Consider the following 25,617-nt stretch of genomic DNA (forward strand, 5'->3'; position numbering starts at 1 on the left):
CTTTCTCTCTCCTCTCTCCCTTCTCCCCCCTCTCTCCCCCTCCCTCCTTTCCTTTCTCTCTCTCCTTCCTTCCCTGTCTTCCTCCCTCCTCCTTCCCCCCCCCTCTCTCTCACACACACACACACACACACACACACAAGTTCATAGTAGAATAAGTTAAGAACAGCATTAAATGGTTTGAAACCAGAGGAGAAAGAAGCCACTTCCAATCTGGGACGTTCAGGGAAGGCTTAATGGAGGAAACTTGTATTTGGGTGCATCTACCCTTGAAAAATGGGTAGAATTTCAACAGACAGGGTAAGGGTAAAAATCATGGCAAAGAAAAAAATGGATTTTTGCTCCCAGAAGTAACAAAGAGACAACTTTGTTTATTCAAATGCGTGGAGAAGGAAGATGGCATGAATTGTTGAATTGCAGTTTGGTTTCCCCGGAATATAGAGTGTGTGAAATTGTCAAATATGGTTAGAAAAGCAAATTAAAAGCCTTTGCTGACACAGGTGTTGCAGACTGGGAATGAAATAAATTGGAGGTAGAGGGAAAAGGAGAGAGGTCAAACAACACAATGGCTTCTCACTGGAGAGGTCAGAGAACAGCACCTGCCTCTCAGTCTCCTTGTATCACCCTCTCAGACAAGGAGATCCATTCTGCAGATCTGGATTGGATCTCTAGCAGCCGCTGTCAGGTGGCTCCCATGACACATTAGGCTAGTGTCAGGATTTGTATTTTCTCTTTGTAATAATGAGCTAGTACAGTTATGTCACACATACATATTTATCTATCTCCATATATTTGATGAAATAGTAAAGTGGTCAGACCTGTTAGTTTTGGAAGATGATTTTGGCAACTATATGAAAGGTGCATGGAAAATTGGAGCTGCAAGGGGTAGGAAGATAATTAGAAAACTATTGTAATAGATTAACTAAGCAAGAGATGATGAGATCCTATGGTAGAATGGTAGCCATATAATTGGAAAGATGCAAGTGATACTGTAAGATGGAATCTGCATTACTTGGAAATGGATGGTGAATAAGAGAGAGGGAAAAATGAGAAATTATCCTGAAATTTTAAATTTAAGTAACTAGCAGGATTATGGCACCAACCATAGAACATAGAACAAATCAGGAGAGATTTAGTGAGGAAAGATGATTATTTAGTTTTCAATATGTCAAGTCTGAAATAAGTAAATTTGCTCTTCTTGGCTGAAGAGACCCATTAGGCAGTTGACAATGTGAGATAAGAATTTAGGAGAATTGGGACTAAGTCCCAATTGTAAAAATCAGTTGATCAATTACTATGTTTTACCCAAATGTCGGTTTTTAGTAGTTTAACCTTTCTTAGTTATTGATTAGTTATATGATAAATATTGAAGCAGTTTCTATCTAGGGCTGTTGCTTCCTGATGCATCTTCCTTTTCTGAGGAGCTTTTAGTTTAGTCCTCTATAATATGTACCAGGTGGCAATTTGCTTTTTTAATACTTAGCAAAGAGGATGTTTATTGTCTGGTATTTTAAGGTCTTTTAAGTCTTACATATAGTTTGTTATCCTAGTTAGATACCTGTTAATTTTAGGATAAGCATAATCATTAGTTTTTCTCTTGCCTTGTTGTTGACCTATTAAGCAATAATTAATATAGTAGATGATAGAGTTGAGCGTTAACCCCCCCCCCCCCTCCACAAGATCTTGACAGAATAGAACATCTATTGATCTGAATTTTATAAAGATCAATAAAGGTAGGTGTAAATTCTCCCTTTTGTGTCCAAAAAAGCAACTTGGCAAGTATAGGATTGGAATTGGAATTGGTAGATGGCAATTTGTATGAAAAAAGTCTGAAGATTTTATTGAACTTCAAGTTCAACATGACTCGGATATGTGATGTGGCTGCCAGTCTTGGCATTTTATCATGACATGGAGAGTGAGAGTCCTTTTGTACTTTTTCAAGTTTAGACTTAACCTCTTTTGTTTGGTTCTGGGCAGCTCAGTTTAAGGACATTAACAAACTTCATAGAGTTTAGAATAGGATAGTCAAAATGGTAGGGCACCAAAGTCCATGACATAGAGAGATAGATTGAAGAAATTTGGGCTCTGATGTCATGTGGAAGTGAAGTTCTATTTCTCTGGCCCTAGGAGGGCATAACCTGCTGTAAAGAGTTGGAAGTTGCACAGAGGCAACTTTAGGCTTTGTCTTAGGAAGAACTTGCAAATAATAGAGCTTTCCAAAAGTAGAATGGACTTCCTGGTGAAGTGGTAGGTTTCTTTTATTGCAGGGATTTTTGACAATTGCCAATATAATCAGTTTTCTTTATAATACTACATATTTTATATTTTTAAAATCATTTTTCTGATTAGAGGCCCCTATGCTTTACCAGAATGCCAAAGAGTCCAAGGTACAACAAAGTTAAGAACTTTTGCTCTATGTGAAGGCAAAGACTACATGATCTTTTATTGTATGTGGTGCTGGAAGGGTTCCTATTGTATTTGATGTAGAGTAGATGGGGCCTTTGGGATCTCTGAAGTTCATTCTTGCTGAATCTGCTTTAGGTTCTCTGTGAAAATTAAACAGAATTTGTATAGTATTTTTTTTTGGATTGGATGACAATTCATCTACCCTCCTGCATGCCTATCAAGCCAAAGTTTTATTGTGCTGTCTCTTATTTCCATTTTAGATACTGTGTGAGAAGAATAAACCTTAATATGTTTTTTATATATGCAGCAAACATACAATGAAATTTTAATAAATGTACATACAGATGTAACTTGGATCTTTCATTTTGTTTTATAGCACGGATGTTTTCCAAAGTTTGGATTCCAACAATACGTCGAGCACACCAAAGATTGCATCATTTGAAGAGGCCTTTGTGTATCTTCAGAAATTGATGGCAGCTGTGAAAGATGTTCTTGCTGGAATTCAGAGGTAATGAATTGATAAATTCCTTTTAATATTGAGCTGTCATTTGTATAATTTTCATTTCATTTTGGAATTGATATTTATGTAATTTTTTTTTTTTAAATTTTGAGGTGTCATTAATGTAGAATAACTCATTGAAAAATAATGAACTAGTAGAGATTCATTTTGATTGTGACATAGAACATCTATGAACTGGCTGATTATATACCAAAATAAAATAAGCACTGTTCTGGCCTTAAGGAATCTGGAATGAGGGAAGTGGGGTATGGTAGAAGGTATGTACAAAATAGCTATTAACAAGGTAGAATGAGGTAGGTGTGAAATATCTCTGTAAACATAATGATATTCAAGTTAAATAGGGCAGAATGAAATAATTAAATGCATTGACTTATTTTTTTTTTTTAATTTTTAATAGCTTTTTATTTACAAGTTATATGCATGGGTAATTTTACAGCATTGATAATTGCCAACCTTTTGTTCCAATTTTCCCCCTCCTTCCCCGCACCCCCTTCCCCAGATGGCAGGATGACCAATACATGTTAAATATGTTAAAGTATAAATTAAATACAAAATAAGTATACATGTCCAAACTTACTTTGCTGTACAAAAAGAATCGCACTCTGAAATATTGTACAATTAGCCTGTGAAGGAAATCAAAAAATGCAGGTGGGCAAAAATATAGGGATTGGGAATTCTATGTAATGGTTCTTAGTCATCTCCCAGAGTTCTTTCGCTGGGTATAGCTGGTTCAGTTCATTACTGCTTCATTAGAACTGATTTGGTTCATCTCATTGCTGAAGATGGCCAGGTCCATTAGAATTGATCATTATGTAGTATTGTTGCTGAAGTATACAGTGATCTCCTGGTCCTGCTCATATCACTCAGCATCAGTTCATATAAGTCTCTCCAGGCCTTTCTGAACTCATCCTGTTGGTCATTTCTTTTTTTTTTTTTTTTTTTTTTTTTTTTAAATTTTTATTTTATTTTAATTTAATAGTCTTTTATTTACAGGTTATATGCATGGGTAACTTTACAGCATTAACAATTGTCAAACCTCTTGTTCCAATTTTTCACCTCTTACCCCCCACCCGCACCCCCTCCCCCAGATGGCAGGATGACCAGTAGATGTTAAATATATTAAAATATAAATTAGATACACAATAAGTATACATGACCAAACCGTTATTTTGCTGTACAAAAAGAATCAGACTCTGAAATATTGTACAATTAGCTTGTGAAGGAAATAAAAAATGCAGGTGGGCATAAATATAGGGATTGGGAGTTCAATGTAATGGTTTTTAGTCATCACCCTGAGTTCTTTCTCTGGGCGTAGCTGGTTCAGTTCATTACTATTCTGTTGGAAATGCTTTGGTTGATCTTGCTGAGGATGGCCAGGTCCATCAGAACTGGTCATCATATAATATTGTTGTTGAAGTATATAATGATCTCCTGGTCCTGCTCATTTCACTCAGCATCAGTTCGTGTAAGTCTCTCCAGGCCTTTCTGAAATCATCTTGTTGGTCATTTCTTACAGAACAATAATATTCCATAATTAATATTCCATAATATTCATATACCCACAATTTATTCAGCCATTCTCCAACTGATGGACATCCATTCAGTTTCCAGTTTCTAGCCACTACAAAGAGGGCTGCCACAAACATTCGTGCACATACAGGTCCCTTTCCCTTCTTTATAATCTCTTTGGGATATAAGCCCAGTAGTAACACTGCTGGATCAAAGGGTATGCACAGTTTGATAATTTTTTGAGCATAATTCCAAATAATGCATTGACTTATAAATTAGCCTTACAACTTTTTATATTTTAAAAAATCTTTCATATGCAATATCTTTGCTGCAGTCCTTTTTACACTATTTGACATTAGTTTCAGAAAATTTTGACTTGTATTCTTTAATTATTCATCCTGAAATCACATTTTTGTCTCAATGGATATTAAGTATACCTTTGACAAATATTTTATTTTTCCAAATCTCACATCAATTATAATCCACAACTTTTCAACAGGATTTAAATCCAGTGCCTTTGGAAAGCTGTAGGCTATAATAGGATTTAAATAAGGCAGAAGCAGCAAAGGAAGCCCTAAGTTCAAGTCTTGCTCTTGACATTTGTTATTCTATATGGCCCTATGCAAGTTATTTAACCTTTCATTGTTCCCAGGAAACTCACTAAGACTAAAAGTTGTAGAGAAGGTTTCAGTCTGCATTGGTAGAAGTATTTCCTTTTCCAGAAATTCCCTATATTAATGAAATCATAGGTCTGTAACTCATCCTTATTGCCCCTTAAATTGGGTTCAAGCATGGTTTGTCTCTCTTGTATATCTTTATTAACCTTTTTTTGATATGTAATATGTACGGCTGAAGGCTAGGTTACAGTATTCTGTCTCCAGAAACTTAAGAAATTCTGTTTTCTTAAACATTTACCTTTCTTAGCACATCAATATATTTATCAGAGTTTATTATCCCCTCAAGTGAAATAAGACTTCTTGGCTAATTCATAATTTAAAATAAATTCCCCAAAGCATTTTTGAGTGGATCTTTTACAGTCTGATCTCATAAATAAAAAATATTTCATCTGTAGAGTTTTTCCAGCTCTAAATCTATCTCATTTGATTTTGTTGTTCCTAGTTACACTATAACTAACTTGTCATAGTTTATTTTCTAAGAATTTATCTTTTAGTATTATCAGTTTTTCCAGATTTCCTCAAACTTCCTGGAATTTCTGCCTCCTTAGTTTAGATATTAATTCATTTAAAATGTCTCCATGAATCTCTTCTGCTTTCCCTAAAAACACAATACAGCCTTAGAACATTGACCTTTGTCTGTTATCTCTTACTATATTTATGATATAAATAGGAATTTATGAAATTAAAATTTTTTTATGAAAATAGCTTTTTATTTTTCAAAACACATGCAGATAATTATGAAATTAACTGTTGTAATATTCACTGTACTAAATAATCACTTTATTGTTGCATGTATGATTATCCTTTCTCTGATTTGGCTGATTTAGAAATTTATAAGAATCCTACAAAATAGCAAAAATTTTAAAACACTAATATTACGGTCCTTGTAATGTAGGCCCCAAAGCATTATTTAAATATTTGTTAAAGAATAGAAAATGTAGTCTGGTAATATCTTTGTAATATGGATATTTCTTCTGTGTCTCTAAAGGGAAGTAGTTCTGTTTGCCCATAGATTCTTTTTCAAAATACGTAACAATTCTCTAAACTGAAATCGTATATCCCAGTTGCTATTTATAAAAAAGCATTTCCCCTAATTCTTTAAAAGATAAGGAAATGTTGCGTTTAGGACCATGTGTCAGTTTCTGAAACATATATTTTTAACCCAATCAACATCCCCTCCCCTCTTTTTTTAATCACAGAAATGCAATGTGTTAAATTCATCTCAATTTGCTTTCCAAATTTACCTGTATGGTGTAATTATTTACTTCGTCCATTCTTTTAGAAAACAACTAGTAACCTGACTTTTTGAGTGAAAAATTATTAGCACCATATATAAAGCATAGATCATTATGAATCCAGCAGTAAAAATGATTCAATATGAACTCCAGAAACAAGTAACATCTGTATACTTGTGCAATAGTATTTCCTAAACATAGGAATTGGCTTTTACTTAAATCTAGAAAGGTTCACTTATTTGGGAGACATACTTGTTAGCATCTCCACTAAATAAACCAAAATAGTTTAGTTACTAGGGTAGGAACACACTATTTAAAAAAAAACTTTTGGGAAAACTAGCATCAGTCTGGTAGAATTTAAGCTTAGACTAGCACTTCATAGCATATACTAAGTAGCTGCTACTACTGCTAGCAATAACATTTATATAGTGCTTACTTTGTGCAAAATGTTGTTCTAAGCATTTTACAAAAAACTTATTTGGCCTTTGCCACAATCCTGGGAGGTATGTACTTTTTACATTTGAGGAAACTGAGACAGCTAGAGGTTAAGTAACTTGCTAAGTGTCAGCCAGTAAGTATCTGAATCTGGATGTGAATTTAGGAATTTGAACTAAGAAAGATCCTTAATCTATTCCTGGGACTACCCACTGTACTCTTTAGCTACTTCAGATTGATATATGCCCCAGGTACAAACAATTACATCATAAATAAATTAGAAGAGAAAGGAAGAAGTTGCTTTTCAGATCTATGGATAGGGGAAAGAGGTCATAAAAAGAGATCTTGATTGTATAAAAATAGTTTTTGCATGCCCAATTAAAAGGAAAACTAATTAATGAGAAAAATCTTTTCTTTAAAGTAAGTTTTTCCAACACAGTTCTCTTGTAAAACATAGATAAGAAACTAATTCAGATTTATAAATCTGAAAGCCATTCTCCAGTTGATAAATAGTAAAAGATTATGGTCAATTTTCAAATAAGAAGCCCAAGATACTAGCAGTCATGAAAAAAATTGCCTAAATCTCTGATAGTCAGAGAAATGCAAATTAAAGCAACTTTCAGGTACCTTCTTGTTTATCAGACTGGCTCTGGAGTTTATTGCATGGAGGAATTGCATGGTTGGATTTGCACTTAGTGCTTTGACATCTGAGTTCAGGATGGACTGGATAGAGAAAGATTGGACAGGTGGATCCCTCAGCAAGCTGCTGCAATTATCAAGAGGTAATGTGATAAGGTCTACATTAGTGTGGTGGCAGTGTCGAAAGACAGAACGGAGAATAATATGAAAAATGTGGCAAAGGGAAGATCTATAGAACAAATTGAATATGGAGATAGAAAAGAGAGGCAATGTCAGGTATATCATCTAGATCGTGAGCTTGGGTGACTGGGATCACTGCAGTGCCTTTGAAAATAATAGGAAAGTTAGGAAAAGAGGCTTTGGAAGAAAAAAATAAACGAGTTTATTTTTGGACATGCTGAATTTAAGATGTCTGTGGAACATTTGGTTCCATTAGCCACTGATAATGTCCATTAACCACAGATTAATAAGAAGTGGTTCCTGATAACATTTCTGGTGTTATGATTTAATTTGGGGGGGTATAGAGAGGAATATTAAATGATACCTATCCTAATATAAATAAGGACAGAAACATTCTGTAGCCTGTTTTAGGTGATCAGAAGATAGTATACTAGCAGCACTAGAAAATTAGAATTCCATCACATCATATACCACAACTTGTTCAGCTGTTGCGCAATTAATGGACATAATGGACATCCTTTCAATTTCCTTTTTTTTTGGGGGGGGGGAGGAGGGGAAGGGGACACCAAAAAAGAGTTGCTTTATTTTTGTACATGTGAGTCCTTTCCCTTTTTCTTTGATCTCTTTGGGATACAGATTTAGTAGTTATATTGCTGTGTGAAATGATATGCATAGTTTTATGGCCCTTCGGACATAGTTGCAAATTGTTCTACAGAATGGTTGGACCACTTTATAACTCCACCAACAATTCATTTGTTTCCCTATTTTACATTACCCCTTATAGCATTTGTCATTTCTGATATGTGTGAAGTGGTAGTTGTATTAATTTGCATTTTTTCTAATCAGTGTTGATTTAAAGCTTTCTTGTATGACTGATAATTTTGATTTCTTCTGAAAGCTTGTCTCTTTATATTCCTTGACAATTTATTAATTTGAAGGTGGTTCTTATTTTTATAAATTTGGCTCAGTTCCTTGTATATTTATGAGGTGGCCTTTATCAGAGAAACTCACTGTAAAAATTGTTATTACATTATTGTCCATGGTGCTTTTTATTAAAATGTAATTCCTTCATTATCTCTTAATTAGGTCTATTTTTGCTTTTTTTTGTCTGAGATCATGACTGTTATTCTTGCCTTTATAGCTAATTTCATCCCATTCCTCTTCACAGTTAGGATTATTTTTTTAAATAGCTTTTAATTTTTATTTTATTTTTCCAAATGCATGCAAAGATAGTTTTCAGCATTCATCTTTGTAAAACCTTGTATTCCAAATTTTTCTCCCTCTTCTGCCCTCCCCTCCTCCAGACAGCAAACAGTCCAATATAGTTAATCATGTGTAATTCTTCTAAACATATTTCTTTATTTGTCATGCTGCGCAAGAAAAATCAGATCAAAAGGGAGCAGGGGAAAAAAAAAAACAAGCCAACAACAACAAAGAAAACAGTGAAAATCAGAGTTATGATTACTAACTATATATTCTCCTCTGTCCTGTTTTCTTCTATTTTATCTTTTTCTTTCTTTTTATCCTGATCCTCCTCAAAAGTCTGTTTTGCTTCTGACCATTGTCTCCTGTAATATGCCTTCCTTTTTATCATCCCTCCTCTTTTTATCATCACCCCTCATTTTTTTATCCCCTTTCTCTCCTATTTGCCAGTGGCATAAGATAAGATTTTTATGCCTAATTGAGTGTGTTCATTGTATTCTCTTTAAACCAATTCTGATGTGAGGTTGAAACATTGTCTGCCAACTCTCCCCCCTCCTCCACCCCTAATTCTTTTCCCCACTTATAGTGAAGATTCTCCTTCATGTACCTTTTTTTTTTTTTTTTTTTTTGGCATGAAACTTTTTCAGTTTTCTCCTTCCCCCTTCTCCTAGTGCATGCCTTTTTTTCAGCCTTCTGTTTTTGATTTATGATTATTTCAACATAAATGACCCTCACCCCCATATCCTTTGTCCATGTAGGCTGCTTCTAAGTGCCAGAATAATGATAAAATTCTTGGGAATTACATGATAAATTACATAGTTTAATTTTATTGATTTTCTTGATTTTTTCACTTTTATCTTTCAATACATCTCTTGAGTCTTGTATTTGAAATTCAGAATATCTATTCAGCTCTGGTCCATGGCTTTCAGGATAGTCCAGTAATTCTTTAATTATCTTGTCCAGGTCTGTTTTTCAAGTCATTTCTTTTTCCAGTGAGATAGTTCACATTTTTATATTTTTTAATTCTTTTGATTTTTGTTTTGTTGGTTATTGATATCACAAGCAGTCATTGGCTTCTCTTTGCCCAATTCTATTTTTTAAGGAATTATTTTCTTCATTGCATTTTTATGCCTTTTTCTATTCATTGGCTAATTCTGCTTTTTAGAGAGTTCTTTTCTTCAGTGAATTTTTCTTTGCTTTCACTAAGCTGTCAGTTCTCTTTTCATGATTTTCTTGCATCACTCTCATTTCTTTTCTCCGTTTTTCCTCTGTCACACTAATCTTGCTCTTTAACCCTTCCAGAAATTTTTGTTGTGTTCAATTGGAATTTTTCTTTGAGATTTTGCTTGTACCTATTTTTACACTAATCTTCTTTTCAGTTTATGTTTCGGACTTCCCTGCCATCGAAGTAGCTTTTTACATTCAGGTTCTTTTTTTGTTGTTAGTTCATCTTTTTCCAACCTACTTCTTGACTTTGAACTTTGTGTTAAATACAAAGTTGGGCTCTGTTCACCTTGGGGTTAAAGGTACTGATTCAGGCTTCAGGCTTGTTCATCCTGTTATTTTCAGGGCTGGTTCTGGAGGTCTGCAAGTTTTGTTGTGCTTCCAAAGTGGTGTGATGCAGGGAGTAGGATTCCTGCTCTCTGGTCTTTCCCCAAAAAGGGGCCGTTCTTCTGCAGCTTCAAGTGTTAGAACTCGTCTCTGCCTTGGTCCTATGATCAGGGCTCTTGAACCCAAATGCTGCTCTCCATTTTGGAGCTTTGACCTGAAACTGTGTATAGATAGTGTATCAGCATCCTGTGTGCAGTGTTAGCCACAAATTGTTTTACTATCTCTGGGCTGAGAACTTCCATTTCCACTGTTGCAACTGCCTCCAAGGCCCACTGCTTTCTAGCCTATTTTATAGATTGATTTATATGCTATATTGTCCTTTTAGACTTTGCATTCCAAATGATCTAAACTACCTAGGATGGCAGTATTGTAGCTTTAGATCTAGAAAATACTTTGAGAACCATTTAGTTGAACCCCTTTTATAACTGAAGAATCTGTAACCTTCCTGGTCAGGTTAAGTAATTTGCCAAAAGTCACACGAGTACTAAATTAGAAGGTTGTTTTTTAACCCATGTCTCTTTGACTACGGAATCAGTGTTCTGTCCTCTGTACACTTGCTATTCTTAGGATGTAATATTTCATCTCCCACTTTTCATAACTAAAATGTTTTCCCTCTTGGGAAAAAACCTCTTATCTTTTGGAGTTCTTAATTCCCTTCATTATGCAGTTCAAGTACTTACTCTCTTGAGATTTTCCTCAATTATTTATTTCTTTGCCCCCACATCAGTAAGCATTCATTTTGTATTTATGCTTTATTTGTGGTTCAAATGAACAATTTCAGTTGTGTCCAAGTTTTTAAATTTTTTATTTTAATCCTATTTGGGATTTTCTTGGCAACAATACTGGAGAAGTTTGTTATTTCCTCCTCCAGTTCCTTTTCAAGATGAGGAAACTGAGGCAGACAAGGTTGAGTGATTTGTCCAAGTGTCTGAGGCTAGATTGGAACTCAGGAAGATGAGACTTTCTTACTGCAGATGTGGCACTCTAGGGTGCTATACCACCCACCTTCTCTCCTGTATTTCCTTACTAGTGAATATGTTGTGCTCTACCTCCTCTTATCCTCCACCCCCTCCAAAAAAAAGTTTCTTCAGAGTAAGGACTTTAATATTTTAAATATTTCAGTGTTTACACTTAATATAGTGCTTTTTATATGAGTAGGTGTTTTATATAAGCAGGTGTTTAGCAATTGCTTGTTGAGTGATTGAGAAGACTTGAGTTTCAGGAAAGAGGCTATCAAATTATATCAAATGCTATGAAGAATTCAGAAAATCTTGGAGTAAAGCCATTGAAGTTTGTGATTAGGATAACATTTAAGCTCTTCATAATATGACCACTTCCTACTTTTCTAGTCTTCGCCTACATGTTTTCTTTAGTTCAGCCATAATGGCCTACTTATTTTTCCTTATTTCCCACCTTCATTCTTTCATCAGACTGCATTCTTTCATCATCACTACTTGGAATCCCAGGTTTCTTTCAAAACTTGATTCTCGAAATATCTTTTAGATGAAACCTTTCTTGATTTCTCTTCTCTACCCCTTAAATCAGCTAGTGTCATCCTGTCCCAGACTACTTCATTTTAATTTTGGGTGTATTCCATATATATTAAGTGTGTATATGTATATGTAGCTATGACTATATACATATATATATAGTAATATTGTTATATTTTCTTTCCAGTTAGAATATAAACTTGCTCCTTGATGTCTGAGACTCTTTCTTAAATTCATGGTGCCTGCTTACATGTGTGATAAATGTTTTGTTGTTTTTCAATTGGTTGACAATTGACCATTTTGAAATAATACTTAAATTTAGAGGCAAGATCATCTGAATAGACTCAAGGCAAAGAGTATATTTTAAATATTGAGAATGGAGAATATTCTCTCTGACAAGAAGTTTTGAATAAAAAAATTGCTCTAAGGACTAAGTTGGAGTCATCTAGGTGGCTCAGTAGATAGAATTCAGATTTGACCTCAAATACCATCTAGCTGTATGACCCTGGGCAAGACACTTAACCTCTGTTTGCTTTAATCCACCAGAGAAGAAAATGGCAAATTATTCCAGTATTTTTGCTAAAAAAAAAAAAAAAAAAAAAAAACCCAAGTGAGATCACAAGAAGTTGGTCACAATTGAAAAAATGACTGAACAACAAGGATTCACTTGAGCTTAGATTAGTAATCATCTGTAATGGGCCTAATCAGTATGGTTTTGTGACTTGTTGAATCACAGGATCTGTTGTAAGAACCTCATATCATTTAGTCCAATCAGTCAATCATTTATTTATTAAAAACATACTAAATGCCAGGTGTGCACAATCTTGTGGATTCACAGAATGGAAAAAATAGCTCCTGTTCTGAATTAGCTTACACTTTAATAGGAGAAAGCCTAAATTTAATCTCCTCTGTTACATATATACTAAACATATATACTAGTTTTCCTAGTTCTTGTTAAATAATGAGTTTTTGTTTTTAAAGCTTGGATGTTTGGCTTATCATATACTCAATTACTATGGTGATTTACTATAATGTAATTTGTACCTGATGTACTCCACTGATCTACCACTCTCTCAGCCAATACCAGATTGTTTTGGGAACTACTGATTTATAATATAATTTGAGATCTGATACAGCTACAGTAGATGAATTTTATTACTATTTTTTCCAGCTCAAAAAATTTTGGTAGTTTCATAAGTATGGCACTGAATAAATAGATTAATTTGTGTAGAATTATTGTTTTATTATATTGGTTTGATCTACCCGTGAGCCATTGTTATTTTTCCAACTTTTAGATCTGACTGTGAAGAATGTTTTATACTTGTGTTCATATAATATATAATTCTTAGATTTGTTTTGGCAGGCAGACTCCAAGCATTTTTATATTGTTTATCTTTTTTTTTTTTTTTAAATTGCATTTCTATCACTTGCTGCTGGGCTTTTATGCTCATTTAGAAATGCTGATAATTCATTTTTTTGTTGTTGTTTATTTTGTTATTTAAATTTTCAATAGTGTTTTATTTTTCCAAATACTTGTAAAGATCGTTTTCAATATTCATTTTTGTAAGACTTTGTTTTCCAAATTTTTCTCCCTCCTTCACCACCTTCCACCCCAGGACAACAAATAATCTGGCATAGGTTAAATATGTGGAGTTCTTTGAAACATGTACCTATTTGTCATGTTGTGGAAGAAAAACCAGACCAAAAGAGAAAAAAACCATGAGAAAGAAACAACATCAAAAGTTGAAAACACTATGCTTAATCCATATTCAGGCTCCCTAGTTCTCTTTCTCAATGTAGAAGGCATTTTTCCATGTGGACTTTATTTGGTGTTCTGTAACTGTGCTAAAGATGCTCATAGTTTCACTAGTTTTTTAGTTGATTTTCTAGGATTTTCCATGTATACCAACTCATCATATCATCTGCAAAGAATGCATTGCTTTTAAAAAGTTAATTTTTTCTTTTCTAATTAGGTAGTTTAAGCATTTCTAGTACAATATTGAATAATAAAGATGATAATTGGTGTCTTTGCTTTATCCCTGATTGTATTGAGGTTTCTAGCTTATCCCCCTTACAGATAATGCTTCCTGATGGTTTTAAATAACTATTACTTAACATTTTAAAATAAATTCCATTTATTCCTATTCTTTTTAGTATTTTTAATAAAAATGGTTGCTATATTTTGTCAAAAGCTTTTTTCAGTATCTATTGAGATAATCATAAAATTTCTGTTGGTTTTATTTATTGATATAGTAACATATAAAAGACTTCTCTTAATGCTGCTAGTTTTTCTAATATTGAACCAGCTGTGCTTTTCTGCAATAAATCCCACCTTATAATAATGTATTATCCTTATGATATATTGCAGTAATCTCTTAACTAGTATTTTATTTAAAATTATTTGCATCAATATTCATTAGGGAAATTGGTCTATAATTTTTCTTTGCTTTAGTTCTTCCTGGTTTAGGCATCAACACCATAACTGCGTCATAAAAGGAACTGGTAGGACTCCTTCACCTGTTTTCCCAAATAGTGTATGTAGTATTGGAATGAATTGTTCTTTAAATGTTTGCTAGAATTTGTCTGTGAATCCATCTGTTCCCAAGGATTTTTTCTTTGGAAGTTCATTGATAGTTCAATTTCTTTTTCTAAGATTGGGTTAAATATTTTATTTCTTCTTCTGTTAATCTGCGTATTTTACATTTTTGTAGATAATTCTTTATTTCATTTAGATTGTCAAATTTTCTCCCGAGATATATCATAGCTAATTTTTTCCCCAAAATTTTATTCATCTCCTTAACTTTCTTGTTTGTTTATTTTTTTGTTAGGTTTACCTAGTTCTGAAAGAGAAAAGTTGAGTTTTCTATTTCCTTCTACACATCTTTCAACTTCGTCAGAAATTTAAATGCTGTACCATTTGGTACATACATGTTTAGTATTGATATAATTTCATCATTTATAGAACCTTTCAACAAGAGAGTTTCATTTTCCATCTCTTTTAATTAGATCCTTTTTTTGCTTTTGCTTTGTCTGAGATCATGCTTGCTATGCCTGTTTTTTTTTTGTTTTGTTTTGTTTTTTGCTTCAGCTGATATATAAGATTTTGCTCCAGCCTTTTACTTTTTGCCACACACTCATACTCCCTCTCTCTCTCTCTCTCTCTCTCTCTCTCTCTCTCTCTCTCTCTCTCTCTTTTCTCTGTCTCTCTCTCTTTTCTCTGTCTCTCTCTTTCTGTCTCTTCAAATGTGTTTCTTAAAAGCATTGTGTTACAGGTTTTTCATCTATTATGCTTCCATTTAATGGATGAGCTCATTCCATTCACATTTATAGTTAGGCTAACTGTATTCCTCCATGCTATTTTTTGTTTGTTTGTTCCCCCTCCATTTACCCTTGCACCCTTTCCCTCCTCACAAATGTATTTCTTTTATTAATGCCTTCTCCAATATACCCTCCCTTAAATCAGTCTTCCCTCCCCACCTTCTGTGTTGTCCCCATCCTTTTTTTTTATTTCTTTATAGTGTAAGATAAGATTTCTATATCAAACTGAGTATGTTCCTTCTTTGAGCCAATTTTTAAGAGAGTAGTTTCAGCTTCATTCATTTTCCCACTCCCCCAACCAATCTTTTCTTCTATTATAATAGTTCTTCCTGCCCCCTTTTATGTAGGATAATTTACTTCTTTCAATCTCCCCCCTCCTTCTTCCAGTACAGTTTTCTTTCTCACCCCTTTATTTTGTTTTTGGGGGTATCATCCCATCAAAGTCACCTTATATCCATACCCTTTGACTATATAAACTTTTTAATTGTTATTATAGTAATAAAGTTGTTTAGAGTATAAATCTATCTTGTCATATAGAAATATACAGTTTAACCTTATTGAATTTCTAATGTTATTCTCTTTTCTCTTTTTGATCTTTTTATGTTTCCCTTTAGTCTTGAATTTGGAAATCACATTTTTATTCAATTCTTGTCTTAGTTGGAAATGCTTGAAAATCCTGTATTTCATTAAATATCTCTTTTTTCCCCTGAAAGAGTATATTTACTTTTGCTGGGTAGATGATTCTTGGTTATAATAATTCCTTTGCCACCTTGTATTTCAAGGCCTCAGGTTCTTTAATTTGGAAGCTATCCCCTCCTCCCCCCCCAAAAAAAAGCATAACCCTGATTGTAGCTCCTCAATATCTGAATTGTTTCTTTTTGGCTGTCTGCTATACTTTTCTCCTTGATCTATAAATTGTGGAATTTGGCTTTGATATTCATGGAAGTTTTCATTTTGGGATCTCTTTGAATTTTTTTTTTTTTTTGCCTTTGCTAATATGACAGGACAGTTTTCTTTGGTAAGAACTTGAAAGATGTTTTCAGGCTCTTTGTTTTTGTTGTTTTTTGGATCATGGCTTTCAGGTATTCCAATAATCCAAGAATATATTATTCTTATTTCTTCTGGATCTATTTTTAAGTTAATTGTTTTTTCAAGGAAAAATTTGACATTTTTTTTTCCAACTTGAAGTTTTTGTTGTTGTTTTATCTAGATGTGTCCATAAATTATTAGTTTCTAACTTGTTCAGTTCTAATTTTTAGGGAATTTTTTTTCAGTGACCTTTTTGTACTTCTTTTTCCATTTGGTCAATTTTATTTTTTAGAGTTATTTTCCTTAGTAAATTTTTGTGTATCATGCTATAGATTATTTTTTCATGATTCTTTTCACTACTCTGATTTCTTTTCCCAATTTTTCTTCTACTTCTCTAATTTGTTTTTTAAAATATTTTCAAAGCTCTACTAGGAATTCTTTTTGGGCCTGAGGCCAAATTAGATTTTTCTTTGAGACTTCATATGTAAAACTTTGACACAAATTTGTCCTTTTTAAAAGGTTAAAAAAGTTTGTGTCTTGATCTTCCCTATCACCACAGTAACTTTCTATAGTCAAGCTCTTTATTTTTGCTTAGTTTTTTGCCTTTTAGTGTCTTGGTGTTTTTATGTGAAAGTTGGGCTCTGGTCCTGCACTGTTGTGCAAGGGCTCTGAGTTTTACTGCTGATTTTCAATGTGTTTCAGTGCTTAACTGTTTCCTCTGGAGGTTAGGCTTCCCTTATGGCTTGCACTGCGGTTGGAGGTAGCCTCCCTCCTGGCTTCTCTTAGGCCTTGCTGCTGGGCTGCTATGAAAATAGTCTTTCTGTTAGCAGGCTCTGGAGGAGTAATTCCCTTCCTTTCCCATCTTCCCCAGAATAGGGCCTTGCTGTTGGTTACTATGGAAATAAAGTTTTTTTGCTGGTCCAGTTTGTGGATGGATCTTGTGGTTGGCCATCTCCTATGTGGGGCTTCGCTGCCCTTCAGCAGTGGGGTCAAGGCCTAGCTGGCAGTTTGTGCTGGGGTTGGATTTGCTGGAGTTGGGCCTGCCAGGGCTTAACATACTGCTCAGAGGGGCTTAAGGGGTTCTGGTTTGCAGGACAGTGGGGTCTCACTGGTGGATTGCTGTAGGCCCCCTGCTGTGATCCTGGTGGGTGCTGCTGCTCTAGGATCTTATATCCATTCTATCCCAGTGAGACAGAAATTCCTGCCCTGCTGGTAAGCTGCTTCCCTACTCTTAGAGCAATTCCAAGATAATTTTCTAATTTTTTGGAGGGGAATTTTGGAGAGCTTCAGAGGCTTCCTTCTTTACTTCTTCATCTTAGCATGTAATGTCCTGGTTTTCTTTCCTTGCTTCTGTTAAAAAGTTTTATTAGAGGATCAAGCCTTCTCTAAGGCCTAATGTTCTCACATCTTTTTAAATTTTGCCCATTTTAGCCATTATTCACAGTCTTTTTTTTTTTTTTTTTTTTTTGGCTGAGGCATTTGGGGGTTAAGTGACTTGCCCAGGGTCACACATCCAAGAAATATAAAGTATCCGAGGTTAGATTTAAACTCAGGTCCTCCTGACTTCAGGGTTGGTGCTTTCTCCATTACACCAATTAACTGCTCCTATTCATAGTCTTTTAAAAAGATTACTAGCAAACAATGACTTAGCAGTAACATGCTGTTATTTCACTGTCTTTGGAAATAAATACAAGGTAATTATGTGAGGAAGACACTAGCTGCTGAAGAAATTAATAAAAGACTTCCCTTAGAAAAGATTTAGGGTTTCTAAGAGGTAGAGTTGAGAAGTAAATACCTTTAGTATGGGGAATAGTGGTACAAATACATAGAGATGGGAAATAGCATATCATATGTGAGAAACAATAAATATGCTAGTTTGGCTTGACCACAGTGCGTATGAAAAATAACATACTCATCAAGTTAAAAAGATGTTGAGCCTCAGTTATGAAGGATTTTAAAAGCCAAACAAAGCAATTTCTATTTTAAGAGGTCTTTAAAGGGTCATAAAAGAATATTTAAGAAATGGTGAGATTTGTGCTTTTGAAAAATCTTTTTGCAGCTATGTCGAAGGTAGAATAAAGAGATGTGCCAGACAGATAAATTAGGGGTTCAGGTAAGATGTATTAAAGCCTGGATTAATTGAAGAGAAAGGGAGAGATAAAAGGTTGTGGAATTAGAGGTGATAAGGTTTGACAGCTGATAAGATCTCATGGGGTAAGAGAATAAAGATTGAAGAATGATACTGAGGTTGTGATCCTAGGTGACTGGAATGATGGTGGTGCCCTAACAGAAACAGTGGTAGACTTAATAAAACTGGTCTCTCTTGGTTTGTTGTCTTTTTTTTTTTTTTAATGAAGCATTTTACTTCAGTAGGCTCAATTTAATGATAGAACTGATTTTATAGGGTATGTAAAAATAGGTGTATTTGGGAAAGCCTTAAGTTTTCTTCTGCCTCAATAAAATCATATAAATTAGAGCATTTTCCTTATACTACTATCACCAGATAACCACATGTTCATTGAGTACTTATCTTGTGTTAAATGCTCTAAAGCAGGGGGTCCTCCAACTACAGCCCACAGGCCAGATGCAGCAGCTGAGGACGATTATCTCCCTCACCCAGGGATATGAAGTTTCTTTATTTAAAAACCCACAAAACAAAGTTTTTGTTTTTACTATAATTTGGCTCTCCAACAGTCTGAGGGACAGTGAACTGGCCTCCTATTTAAAAAGTTTGAGGACCCCTTTAGAGTCTAAAGGATACACAAGAAGCATACAAGAAATTTTTTCTTCTGACTGCTCTGAATTTCCATTCCTTCCTCTTAGTGCCTGGAGTATGCTAGGGTCATAGGCAGCTAGTCCAAAAATCAGCCTGTGTGAGATGCTACTATAGCTATCAGATAGGCACGTACCACCAGTATAGGTAGGTACAGCATTCCAAGGAGAAGTTACAGGTCCCATCTTCATTTCAGATTAGTCATAGTCAACCCTGTTCTGGATACAGGGTGAGAGGTGAAGAATGAAATATCCTTTTAATAACTTATTCAGCAAAAATTTGTTGTTCCTGGTATATGCACATCACTGTCTCGAATGAGTTAGCATCTGCTGTTGTGGACTGACCTTTAAATATAAAAGGGAGATAGCATATACTAATGGTGTGTTTATGAAAATTTGTCAAAAATTCATTCAGTGTTTATGGGTTCATTTACACCTAACAAATAATAGCTGCATTTTATGAGTGATTGTGATCTTTTCTATTGTCTAATGTCTAAAGCATTGGGGGTTGTAGTTGATTAATAGGGTCAGGTTAGAAATTAGATGGTTGTTTTCTCTTTGATCTGCCAGTAGAGGGCAATGTGAATAAAGAAGTAAAAGACATTTGCTTATTTGATAGAGGCTCAGCATTCAACTACTGTAATTGTCAGGTTATTTTTGTTTTAATCATCAGGTAAGAGATATTTAAATCAATATATTATAGGGATCACAAATCTGTTTGTCAAAAATAAACTGTAATTTGTCACAAATCAAGTACTTAGTTATTTTTCATGAAGGTAGGTGATTTTTTATTTGCAGACACTGAGAAGTGAACTTGACATTTTTAGTAATTATGAATAATTGAGTTTAATGTTAGATATTATAATGAGCATTATTATTTAAAAGTAATAAATCATATGAACACTTTGTGGTATTAATGTAGAATAAAAAATGAAGAACAAAAATCAACCAAACCATTTTACTAAAGAACAGAACAAATGTGTGCCTTAAACAAAAAACAGTAATAGTACTAAGCAGTTAATAGTGTACTTTCATATATAATCTAATTGTCTTGATGATTAATACATATACACTCACACTCACACACACATATACATATTATTTGGTCTGAGACTTGACCTCTTAAACTCTAATACCAAATAAATATTTAGAGAAAATGCAACTATTTAAACATGTCCAAGGGCTATAAGTATTAGGTAAAAATAGGAAAGGAAACTAGCTGGACAAAAACTAAGTAAAAATAGATCCATATTTTTCATCTTTTTTCCTTTTTCACCAAATTAATGTTTAAACAAAAATTTTTTAGCAACCCATCCTCTCATCTTTCTCCCTATGTATATGTAGGAGCAACTATACTTTTACTAGTGGTTCTTTTATCTGAAAATCAGAGAGCAAGAGGCAAAGTTCTTTCCATGTAAACTTTCTATCTGATATAAGTCTTTCGTTAGTCTGATAAGAGCAGAGGGTGTGTGTCCTTAAGAATGGTGCAAAAGACTCATCTTTCTGAGTTGGCACATGTGGGAAGGGTACATTATTTGGGGTATTTAGGTAAGTGTTTTTTTTTCCTTTTTAAAGATTGCTTTAGGATTTTTGTTAAAAAGTAGGTTAATATTATCTTTAGTTTTTGTTTTGCATATGAAGAAATTTAAGTCTTTAGTTTTAAGTATCTCAGGATCATTGTCGTTTGCCTAGGATATGAAGTATACTTATAAAGTAGACTTGAGTTTTACTAAATCACCAAAAAATATAATTTCTTTTCAAATTACATACACTAAAAATAATTTCAGAAGAGTTTTTATTTTGAAATTCTTCTCTTTTACCCTTTCTTTAAGCATTGATAACTAAGAAATATGATACTCATTTTATATATGAAGTCATGTAAATTACATTTTACTTATCCATATTGTAAAGGAAACTGCAAGAAAAATAATGTGGAAAAACATGCTTCAATCTGCATCCATTTTATCAGCTCTCTTTTTGGAGTTGAATAGCATTTTTCATCATGAGCCCTTAGAATTGTCTTAGATTATTGTATTGATCATAGTAGTCTTAAGTCTTTCACATTTTATCATTAAAATATTACTGTGTAGTGTTCTTCTTGTTCACTTTGCATCAGCTCATCCAAGTTTCTCCAAAGTTTTTCTGAGGCCATATCCCTTATTCTTTATAGCAAAATATTATTCCATCACAGTCATATACAACAACTTGTTCATTTGTTGACATCCCTTAATTTCTAATTCTTGACTAGCATTCAAGTTGCCACTGTAAATATTTTTGTACTTCTGAGCTATTTTTTTTTTCTTTGATCTCTTTGGAATATAGACCTCGTGGTGATATTGGGTTAAAAAGTATGCACAATTTTATAGCCCTTTGGGCATAGTTCCAGAGTGATTGTATCAGTTTGCATTTCTACCAACAGTATGTTAGTATATTTATCTATTTTTCCAAATCCTTTCCTTCATTTGTCATTTTTCCTTTTCTGTAATGTTAGCCAATCTGAGAGGTATCAGGTGGTTCCTTAGAGTTGTTTTAATTTGCATTTTTCTAATTATAGTGATTTAAGGACTTTATTTGTATGTGTATTGATTGTTTTGATGAAAGCATTCAGATATATAAATTTTCCTCTTTGGCAGCATTCCATAAATTTTATCTATATTGACTCATTGTTATTCTCTTTAATGAAATTGTTGATTCTATGATTTCTTCTTTTACCCACTCATCTGTAGAATAAAATTATTTAGTTTCTAATAAATTTTTAACCTATGCTTCTAATAGCCTTTATTGAATATAATTTTTCATTGCTTTCTATATTTTTTATTATATGGTCAGGGGCTATGTACAGCTGAGAAAAATATTTAATTTATATATTTTTTTATTCCATGTACAGCTGAGAAAAAATTTTATTTCATTTTCTAAGAGTTAATTTAATTTAATTATTTTTTAATCCTATTCAGTATTCTTCAAAGTCTTAGCATATTTAACTTTTCTAAAATACTATTTATCCCATTCTTGGTCTAAGAGGAGTAGATTGAGGTCCCCTATTATTAAAGTTTTATTTTCTCCTGTAATTTATTTAACTTTTCCTTTAAGAATGTGTGTGCTATTCTTTTGGGTACATATAGGTTTAGAATTAGTGTTAACTGCCTGTGATACCTGTTAGCAAAATATCATTTCCCTATTTATCCCTTTTAATTAGATCTGTTTTTACTTTTGCTTTATCTGAGATATCCTCTACTTCAGCTGAAACATAATAAGCTCCTCTCTAGTCCCTTAATTTAATTCTATGTGCCTTTCTGTTACAAGTGTATCTCTATAAAATATGATATATTATTAGATTATGCTTTCTAATCCATTCTATCTGCTTTTATTTTTAAATTTCATTAAGTTCATCTGATTTTCATTCATAGTTATTTCTGTGTATTTCTCTGTCTTTCCCCCTCCCCCTTTTTCTTTCTCTCTCTCCTTCTCTCCCTTTGTTTTACTTGATACCTCCTTCAAGGCCTGTTTTGCTTCTGAATCTTTTACTTTGCCCTCTATCTTGTCACCACCTTTCCCTTTCTCTTCTTTTCCCTCCAAGGTAATAGAATATTTGTACTCTGTGTGTGTGTGTGTGTGTGTGTGTGTGTATGCATATTTCCCTCTTTGAATCACTACCAGATGAGTGATGTTTCCTGCTTTCTAAAAAGTGTTTCTCATATAACATCATTCCTTATTCTCCCTCTCTCTATTCCCAGTATATTGATCTTTCTCAGCATTCCAGTTTTTTTTTTTTCCTGAAGATTAACGCAGCATAATAGACATAACATTCACACCCATACCTTCTAAGTAGACTCCTTCTAATTGCCCTAGAGGTGATAGAGTTCTCAGTCATTATATTTGGGAATGTAAACACCTTACCCTTATTGAATTTCTTATGATTTCTCATCATGTTTACCTTTTCATGGTAAAGAAAAAGTTTTCAACTTTTTCATAGTCTCTGATCCTTAATATATGCATTTTGCAGTCATGAAGGAAATAGTCTAGTATATATGTACTTTTTATTAGTCTTAGATTTATGTAGAGGTGAGGCTAATTGTTAGTGAAGCACCAACTTTGGCAGGCCCTACTAAGCCAAAAACTCTTTTGAGTACAACAATAGATCGTTAGCCCCAGACTAACCTAAATTATTTTTGTAAGGATTCATCATCAGATTAGACACTAGGTTTTGAAAGTTGTTAACCATGTTAACTCTTCACTCTACCAAATGCGTGCAGGGATTTTAATCTGGTGAAGTCACAATTGTTATGAACTGTTGAAATGTTTAACTGTGTACTTGTTTACCCAAATAAGAATTCAGTTAACAGATGTATATTTGAAGTATGCTTAGTGTTTGAGGTTCATTTTATTTACTCAAACTTTATTAACTCAAAGGAGTTAATACATTAGTCTATATAGTTTGCTTTTTTGAAATTAAAAGAAGCATAATTGACAACCATTTCAAAGCAAAATGTGTATGGGGGACAATATCTTCATTTTCATCTTTTGAAAACTTTTTGAGAAGCCTGGTGAAGGTAGAAGAAAAAAGTTTTTAAAACAAAGGAATCTTAATATCAGAAACTGATATTTTCTGAGTGTAAAATAAACAATTATCTATTAATGTCATTTTTTTTCATTGTTACAATTTAAATATAATAAGCTTCCCTGAAAATGATATATCAGGATTTGATTGTATTCTTTAGGTGTCACCTAATTCCTGATAATTGCTAGGTACATAGATGTGATATTGAATAATAGCATAATTGCAGTTTTAGAACAAGATAGTGATTAATTTTTACTGAGTTATTTAAACTCTTTAACCACTAAAAATTCTACTCCAATGTCTCATAATATGCATATTACCCTTTGTTATTAAAAGTTTATCCCAACACGACTTATGTGGCAATTCCTGTTAAGTTCAGACTTTCTATGTTGTAGATGACTGATAAAGTTTAGAGAAGGTTATTATTTGTTTGGTTGTAGAACCATGGCTTTCTTAGACATGGAAATCCTTTAAAATTATCTGCTAAATTAGAGTAGTTGTATACTATGGAGGAGTGAGTACTTATAATAATGGATTTACAGATCTTTGATGCAGTTACTCTCTAAGTAAGCATTGATTCCTTTTAAATTCCTTTGGTTTTCTTTTGAAGTATTTTATTTTTAGAAAAATTCTTAAAATTTCAATAATGCCTTTTTTAAAAAATCATAGAATAAGATTCTATTGTGATTTAAATATTTTATCCATTAATCTGACTTAATTTTAATATCAGAAGAAGCTTATAATGACATGAATTATAAATGAGTCATGGAAAAAGCAGGTATAAGATAATTGCATCTCTAATATATTAATCACTTAGTTGTCTCAACGATATTGGTTTGTACTTGGAGCATGTTATTAACTGCATTTTTTAACTTAATACTGTTCCGTAATCCTCTGAGCTTTTAGGAAAGGCTGCTAAAGGCATAACACAAAAGCACAAATAAGGCACAAATATTAAAACTACATTAAAGCAGGCAGAAATTGAGATATATATTTTTTGAGAATAATATGTAAACATTTAAAAGCTAGAGGCAGATTGCTTTTTTTGCAGTTTAGAAAGAGATTCCCTAGCATTTGAACATATTCCAAATCTAGAAAATAATTCTAAGACTTAAATTTTTTTTTCCTTTTCTGGGTTAAGAAAGCACTTCTGAACATTGTGAGTTCATTTCCTAGACACTTTGATTTTATAATCTCTTTAATAACATCAAATAGCTGAAAATGTTCTCTATTGCTTTATTATTTGCTTATATTATCTCATTTGGTCAAATGAGTAGTTGTCCTACTTTTTACAGATGAGGAAACTTTGACTTAGAGAGCTTTAGTTTAGTTTTATTTTTTGTCCTCTTTAGAGTTTCTGCAATGCTCTATACTTGTGAAAGAACCTACTCCTCCCCATCCACTTCCCCTCCCCTCCAAAAAAAATGAAAGGAAGAAAAAAATGTTTTAAAGGGCTGAGGGCAGAGGAGAGAGAAGAATACTAATACACAGGCAGAAAAGGGAAAATAATTGAAATATATATCTTTTACTTCCTCAACTTAAGAAATGGTTTGGTTCTCACCTGAATAGTGATTAGTTTCAGGGATGGCAAACTTTTTTAGTTCATTAATGAGTGAACTCAAGGGATAACAGGCGATTATTACAAAAAATTACATAAAAGGGAAGGAAATAAGCAAAGAGGGAAGATGACTTTTAAACTTTTGGCTAAGATGATGTTATGATGATTCCCAGAAAAAACGAATTCTCTCTCAAATACTTGAGCAGGTAATGCTCAAAAACTCCAGAAATGACAAGAAAATTTCATTTCAGACCTGAATCAAAGACAATTGAAAACCTGTTAGCATTGGGGAATGGGTTTATAAGCTTTAGTTTAGTTTTATTTTTTGTCCCCTTTAGAGTTTCTGCAATGCTCTATACTTGTGAAAGAACCTACTCCTCCCCATCCACACTTCCCCTCCCCTCCAAAAAAAAAAAAAAATGAAAGGAAGAAAAAAATGTTTTAAAGGGCTGAGGGCAGAGGAGAGAGAAGAATACTAAT

General features: G+C 33.3%; 1 protein-coding gene across 11 annotated transcripts in view; it reads left to right on the forward strand.

The window, feature by feature from the left end:
• SWT1 (SWT1 RNA endoribonuclease homolog) overlaps nucleotides 1-25,617 on the forward strand; it is a 133,668-nt gene that overhangs the window by 58,936 nt on the left and 49,115 nt on the right. For 9 of the 11 annotated variants that reach the window (XR_004229305.1, XR_004229307.1, XR_004229306.1 and 6 more), the window contains one exon: nucleotides 2,780-2,911. Coding sequence is in view for 6 of the 11 variants with exons in the window: in XM_031937034.1 (XP_031792894.1) it covers nucleotides 2,780-2,911 (132 nt within the window). In the remaining 5 variants the exon portion in view is untranslated. Of the gene's footprint in view, nucleotides 1-2,779; nucleotides 2,912-7,421; nucleotides 8,117-25,617 lie in introns of those variants that run through there. The other 2 variants (XR_004229309.1, XM_031937035.1) reach the window with 2 other exon arrangements.

This window comes from Sarcophilus harrisii, chromosome 4 (genome assembly GCF_902635505.1).
Source record: "Sarcophilus harrisii chromosome 4, mSarHar1.11, whole genome shotgun sequence".
In the NCBI taxonomy this organism is placed as follows: Eukaryota; Metazoa; Chordata; class Mammalia; order Dasyuromorphia; family Dasyuridae; genus Sarcophilus; species Sarcophilus harrisii.